This window comes from Catharus ustulatus, chromosome 12, assembly GCF_009819885.2.
Source record: "Catharus ustulatus isolate bCatUst1 chromosome 12, bCatUst1.pri.v2, whole genome shotgun sequence".
Taxonomy (NCBI): domain Eukaryota; kingdom Metazoa; phylum Chordata; class Aves; order Passeriformes; family Turdidae; genus Catharus; species Catharus ustulatus.
In genome coordinates, this window is record NC_046232.1 from 6,499,999 (window position 1) to 6,507,497 (window position 7,499).

The 7,499-nt window shown below is 34.9% G+C and overlaps 1 protein-coding gene across 2 annotated transcripts in view; it reads left to right on the top strand.

Moving 5' to 3' along the window:
* Window positions 1–7,212, top strand: part of LRRC49 (leucine rich repeat containing 49) — a 41,952-nt gene extending 34,740 nt beyond the window's left edge. For both annotated transcript variants that reach the window (XM_033070653.2, XM_033070654.2), the window contains 3 exons: window positions 3,202–3,311; window positions 3,968–4,121; window positions 6,130–7,212. In XM_033070653.2, coding sequence (XP_032926544.1) covers window positions 3,202–3,311; window positions 3,968–4,121; window positions 6,130–6,336 — 471 coding nt within the window. In that variant the 3' untranslated portion in view covers window positions 6,337–7,212. The remainder of the gene's footprint in view (window positions 1–3,201; window positions 3,312–3,967; window positions 4,122–6,129) is intronic.
* Window positions 7,213–7,499: the final 287 nt, after the last annotated feature.

Genomic DNA, 7,499 nt, shown 5'->3' on the forward strand with positions numbered 1-7,499 from the left:
CTTTTTACTTTGTATTCCCCTTTACATCAGTTGAAAGTAAATTTATTCAAGCATATAAAACAGCTATTTTATGCTTGGGCTTTGATCATAAAGGCTGTGAAAATAGTTACAATGCAACACAATGTTTGAATGCACATTCAATTTTAAATGCTAAATAAGTTTAAGAGATGTTATGGAAGTTAATTAGAGCAAAAATAATACACAGCTTTACCATTTAGATCTGGTATTTTAATTTGGTCATCATCATATGTTTTGGATTAGATACACTTGTTATCTGATCCGGCCAAAGCTGGATGTTGCAGTTTACTCGCTTTTAGTTGTATAAACATGTATTAGTTGCTCAGAAGAGTAAGAGTGAGCAAAGAGCTTAAATGAATTAACTAACAAGGAAAGGATGGCTAGAAATAGAACTCACTCCAACAGCACAGATTCTTGAAAAGGAAACCGATATAGCGATAGTCAGTAATCCCATGAAAAATATAGAGTAACTTCACGTATAGTATGTTGCTGAAAAAATACTCTGAATTTGATTTTTAAAATGTAGTTTATTTCTTTTTTTACTGCATTGTATTTTCAAAATGGACACTAGTGATTCAGATGAATAGCAAATAGAAGATAAATCTTGGGTGTTTCGTCTTCAGAGAAAGAAAGTAACACAACTGTTTAAATTTACTTTTTGTTACAATCTCAAGGTCAACAAGTTCAGTCTCTGAGGGAAAATTTTGTATTTAATAGTTCTTGGGGATTAATGTCGTAAATGGAGCACATGTAGCACAGCATGATTTTATGTAGGACATATATAAAATCTTCAGTATATATGACAAGAACATTTTTGTCCTCAACAAACTTTTTCAGCCAGACCACACTACATGAAGATTTGCATACAGATTTTTTTTGGGGGGGGTCATTAATCATTTGTAAAGTGTCTTAGCTAAGCAGGAGAAAGAGATGAGCTCTGGTTGCTGTTTTTCATTATCCTACAGCAGAAGTCATGATATCCAGCTTTGCAGATGTGTATGACCTATTGGATTAACATGAGTAACAGAGAATTCTATTTCAATGTGAAGAACACAACCCCTGAAGTGATTCTCAGACCTTAGATCAGCCCTATATAACAGTTTCAGATAACAATGGGCATATTCTGCTATTCTGGTTACCATTTTGTGGAGACTGTTGTCTTGTCAGCTCTGAGGTATGCCGAGTTGGAAAGTAAAAGCAATATATACTAACTGAATGAGCTAGATAAATTGCATCACTCTAGCACTTTTAAATTGTAAAAAACTCTTTAAGAAACCTTTCATTTTCTCCCAAACCTTCCCTTGCCATTCTGGTTAATATTCCAGGCTAGAAGCTGAGTGTCCTTGTCCAGTTGTTAGATTTACTGTGAAGAAGCAAATCATGTTTATTGAGATACTACTTGAAGTTTTTCCCAGTGATAGTAACCTCAGATTAATTCTAAATTGTCAATGTTTGAAGTTACCAAACCCTGCAGACTGCTGTCCAGCCAGTAGCACAGAGTAGAGCGTGACAGATGCAGCCCTTTCCCTGAGCAGGGCCTGCTGGCACAGTTGGTGCCTGTTCTGTGCCCTTGGCAAGGAGCAGCCATAAAGCCTTACATTTATGTGATACTACCGTTATAATCTTTTTGTGATTAATGGAGCAAACAATGCACTGCACTAAGATAGAGAACATGAGCTTATGTGAGCTGGAGAGTGTATTCAGAGTTGCTGTCTCTGTTGACCTGGTCCTTATGCTTCTCTTAACATAAATAAATACATTAAAACCACTTATTTCTTCAGCAGGCATTTCTGCCTGTGCTAGGCTTTGTTTCCCTAGCTGCCTTCTGTGCTCTTTGTTTTAAACCTTGCTTCTGTTACCGACTGTTCAGCAAGCTCATGTACTCCTCGGCTACTAAGTAGGACTTACTTAATTTTAAGTGAAAATGAACAATTCCACTGTAAAAATGGAATTGACTTTACATTTCTAATTTCCTGATCTGTGTTTTCACTGAATTTACCCCTGTATTTTGCTGTTACACTATACTTTAGGCAAGTGTAGATTGTATAGTCTCTAAACATTACACAAGAATACAATAAAAATCTGTTAATGTGGATCAGAATTCCATTTTGCTCACACATTTCAATAACACAGAACACAAAGTTTTTCTGGAAGTACTTAGTAAATATTGTGAATATTGAACCCATTTAATAATGGGTTGCTTTCCCAAAATATGTTGTAGGATGAATGGAAATTAAATTTTGTCCAGAAGTTAAGAAATCAATGTGTAAGTTTCATTGTCCAGTGTTATCCAGGTCAGATTTAGTATCATAAAGATTACTTCTGCACTCAGTAAAAAGCCAGGAGTCCAGAAACTGTGCCAACAAACTTTTGGCAGTTGAAGTCAGTTCATAGTCTGGCCATCAGGGTAGGAGAAACACAGGCCATGGTCTCCAGAGATTACAAGCCAAGACAAACCAAAAATAATAATCACCACCACAAAAGAATGAATCTCTTACATTTTCTTTACACTTTTCAATTTTGTATAAAATTAATCCTGAAAATTTTTCAACCATTAAAAGTTAGTTTGAAGAGACAACTGGAACTTAATATTGAAACAACAGTATGGTAGACATTTAGAGAAATATAATGAGTGAACACTTATTTTCAGGAGCTGAAAAATGCAGAGAAAAATTTTTCCCCCTAAAACCTCTTTTATAAAACCTTTTCCATGATGCTGCCAAAATAAGAGAGTCTGTAAGTTATCTTTTCACATGTGCATGCCCAGAATCTTTCTGTTTCTCTAGCATAACTTAATCAGAAATTTTCCAGTAGACCTTTTGTAAGTGCATACAGTATGGAGCAGAATTAATATGTCTGGCCTTCAGAAAATGGATGTAAAAAACCTTTATAAAATTTCTCATTTCAGGAAGACTATCATGAGGTGCAGGACAGCATGCATATACATTAAAATATCCAGAATGACAGGAAATAAAACAAGCATCAGTACTTCATTTGGTTTTTTAAAAAATACATTTAAAGTGTCAGTAAAAGCAAGTTATGTTTTGAAGAAGTGCCTGCAACAGATCTGTGTGCAGTGTTCCGTAGAACAAATTTCAGTTAATTCTCATTACACATATATAATGAAATATGAATGTGCTAATTTTGAAATGTAACTTTTTTTCTTTTCCCACTCTCTCACAGGTTACTGAAAATGATATTGTAAAGGCAGAAAGGCTCTTTGGCATTCTGGCATATGTGGCATCTTCGGAGCTGCCGCATTATCGCATGCTTTCATTATTTGGAGAATCCAGGTAAGATAAAAGGAACAGAACTGGAATTTGTCCCAAACATGTTGTTTGACTCTTTTGCATGCTGTTATTTTATATATTTTTAAAATAAAAATTTCACAAATATCATATTCTAGAAGATAGGTTCTTTGCATAGTGCACAGGTGTTACCATCTCCTGATCCATGTAGCCAGAGGTTTTCTCAGAACTTGTGTGAAATCTGCTGAGGAGACGGAAAGGAACATGCACACAAATGAGCTGTATGTTCAGTTCTCCATTTGTACTGGGATTGCTGAAGACTTGCGGACCTTCATGATGAGAACTGGTTATTTTTAGTGATATTTTATAGTGGGTAATTAACAGTTAACAGATTTAAGAGTTATACTGTAATAAAGGGTGCTCAACCCCTCTATTTTTAGTCTTCTATAGACAAATACTTGTAAGTTAAAGCTGCAAGACTTCCTATTTAGGAGATGGTGTGTGGTAGATATAAAAGTCAATTGTTTAGAGACAAATTAATGAAGGGACATCTAGAGTCATACGTATTTTGAATAACTTGAGGATGCAATATACTTCAAAGCTCAAAAGTGTATGTTCAAAAGGAGAACCCCCTCACAATAACTGGAAACATCTGCACATAGAAATTTTTGATAATTAGGATTGTAAATCTAATTTCACAGGAGGAAGCAATTCCATTTTCTGCTGGAGGGAAGGGGAAAGAAATCTGGAGCAGGGAGTGAGGAAAGTAGTGATAACAGAAGAAGTGGAGGGGAAAGCACAGCTCGAGCAACGTTGAATTACATGACAAAGGATTTTCATATGGAAAAGCTTGAGGTAAAATATATCATTACAAAATGTTTACATTTTCTCTTAGGTAACCTTAGGCTACTACTCACTGAATTTATCTGTACATCAAGTTTCAGTTGTGCTATTGAGAATGGTGATTTTAAAAGAACACTGATTAACATATTTATGTATCTGATCAAACGTTTAATCTAACTGATCTTTTTCTCAGAATACTGGAAAGTGTTTCTGTCTTTGGTGAAGTGATTCCTGAACAGTACTGCAGTCTCAGAAATACATTTTCACCTACAAGCCATGGAGTGAACACAATTTCTTAGGAAGAAAAGATTGTATATTGCACATGTTAGATTTTCCCTGAATGAACTGGTGAAGAACACCTTCAGACAATGCGTGAGATAGTGCAGGCTATAGTAGTAGAAAGCTGCTTCCTGGCTTTTAAGTGAAGTACAGGAAAATAAATATATAGGCAGTGTATAAGGTTTAATTATTAATAAAATTGCAAGCTGGCTTGTTTCAGACAAGGGCATCAATCATGCTTGTTTTAGTTTGTGTTTCTGATCTGGTAACTCTTTTGCTTGGGCAGAGGGAAATTGTTCCCAGGGAGAATATGATTTTTTCAGCCACAGTCTCCTTTCTGAGTAATCATCGTGAGTTCTAACTGTAGGCACTCTGCTTCCCACATTTGTCCCATTGTTTGTTTTTCGGTTATGTGGAAATATATAAATCCTCTAGTGCAAGAAATTAAATCAAGCTCAGTAATCACTGAATTCTGTTATTCCATTGTGATTTTGTTATCTCAGATCCACAGCATAAAAAGGAGACAGTGACTGCATGTGTGGAGAGATTAAATTAAGAAAACATTTAGTCTCAAAAGCTGTGATAGTAGCTCTTAAATCTTTGAACTGTATGGAGTAAGACAGTGAAGTATTCCTATTGTCCTTTACCATGGAACCAGCCCTATTATAAATACAATAAAATAAGCTTAGTATTTGTACAGTCCATTAAATAAATGTATTGTTTTCTCTTCCCAGTGCAGCAATTCCCACCTTGCCCTTTGCTGTAGCATTGTGCATGTGGCAGCAGGTACTGCAGGGTGTCACAAGAGTACATCCTGGCAGAAAGGACTCCTTCCAGTTCCCCAGCAGCAGTACACTAAGATCATAAATGTGACTGAAGAAGTGTATTGCTAAAGATGGCAGTCTTGGGTCTTTGATTAATAATTCAGGGCTTTAGCTGAAACTGCTGGAAAGCACATTCTCACCTTTATTAGTCATTAAAGACCTTTGTTTTGGTGGCCTGAAGCATGATCTAACATTTTTAACCGTGCCACCATCTAAACTAGTTAGATATTTAGCTCCAATGTAATTTACTGCTCAAAGTTTAAGGCAATTTATAGAAACTTTGCAGAAGCAGGGATTAATACAGTTTGAGTTACTATAATGCAGAGCTAGTAGTTGCACAAAGCACAATATCTTTTTATTATTTGTAAAGGTTCGTCTTGCTTCAGTGTCTAATGTAACACACATTAGGAACCAGCACTTGCCAGAGTGCCTGTGGAAAAGGATAAGTGCTGGCATGTTTTTCTATGACAATATTCTTGTTAGGGCAGGTAGAGAAACACATACTTTTCAATTGTTGTACTATAAGGATGAAATTCTGGGAAGGGAGATAAAGAAAAGTAGTGTAGTGTTTAATAATTCCTGTAAATTATAGCTGCTATGCCAGAAAGCAACTCAAATTGTAATGCTGATAACAGATATTTATATAATTATTTGAAAGTTAATTTCACATAAATTATTGACTCAATATAGTGTGAATATTATGAATATATTAAGGTTCCGTGGACACACTCATAAAAGCTGGACATAGACCCTGGGCCATGCAACTTAAAACCAAGGGGAGAAAGTACACAATAGCATCTGCCTGCTTATTGCTATGTTCTTTAATGCCTTCCATTTTTGAGAGGTTTTTTTGGATTTGCTCTTGTTTAACCTTTTTTCCTTTTTCTTATACATTGTGTAATTTTTCTCTCACGTAGGAAATCAAAGAAAGAAAAACATTTTGTCAGACATACGTTGAGAACTTAGTGAAAGAAGCAGCTGACATCAATATGAAAAATGAGTCGTTGCAGAAGCTCTGGCCTCAGATGTTCATCGAGCTTGTCAGAGATGCAGTGATAGAAATACGCAATAAAAACTCCTACATGAAGCTCTGCCTCCAGCGCATCACTGAGCAGAAACAGTAGAGATGAGACGTGTTGTCTTGCAGGCTTTTGGTTCACTACTCTGTCATGTTTTACAAACATAAACCAATAGAATATAAAATTATCATCACTAGGGCATACTTCACTTCCTCCCCCAAAGGGATGCCTTTAACTTAATTAACTCTTAATAGTTTTGAAATAAAAGTTTACTTTCATACTGCTTTACCAATGCTTCCTTGGCTAACTAAAGTGATAGCATAAAAATGACTTGATTGTTTTGCAAATGCTTGTTTATTTTTTAATGCTATCCTTGATTCTGTAGTGCTACAGCATTGATATTTAAAGAACAAATTTACAGAACTTGACTTATTTTTATTGAACACTTTTTAATTGTCATTTTTTTGGACTGCTACTGTTCAAAAAACCCAAGAATAGTAGCTAATTCTTTTATGGCTAGAAGCCAATAACTTATTTTTACACCCTGAACTCAGTGAAGACTTATTATTGTTGTTTAATTTGTGAGATTATAGAGCACTTTTTCACATGAGAATATTCAGAATATTGACATTTAATCAGCCTAATTCTCAATTGAACAAATTGCCCAAATTCCATTTCAAATGCTTTTCATTAATTTTACTAATAAAATTGTGTGAGTTGTTATAGGTAATATATGATTCCAAGGTCTGTTCACTTGAGCTTTATTTTTATTTTGTTAAAATATGTTAATATAATTTATTTTGTTTCTTGATTACTAACTTATTTATTAACTTCTGAGGTTTGCCAAGATCAAATGAGCTAAAATGCATGCATTACATTTGGAAGGGAACTGATAACTACTATTTAGTTCTAATTCCTTTCTGTGACTTTGTGAAAATTTCATATTATCAATAAAAATAAATTCTTCACTTTTACCTTTCACAGATACTATAAAGAAGTACTGTATGCAAAGAAAAGATTTCTCCTTAATGCTGCATGAAGAGATGAGATACAACTTGCCCCAAAATCAACTGAATGGGTAGAAAAAACACCCCATTCTGTAGTACAGTAACTACCACTAAAAACAGCTTGCCAGCTGCTGTCCAGAAATGGAATTTAGGAAGCGTTAGCAAGTCCAGCTGATTGCCATGGATAGCATTCAGATGCAGGTAGAAAGTAGTGCCATTTAAATGTAATTTTTAAAAAAATTTTAGTTCCATTGTATCCTA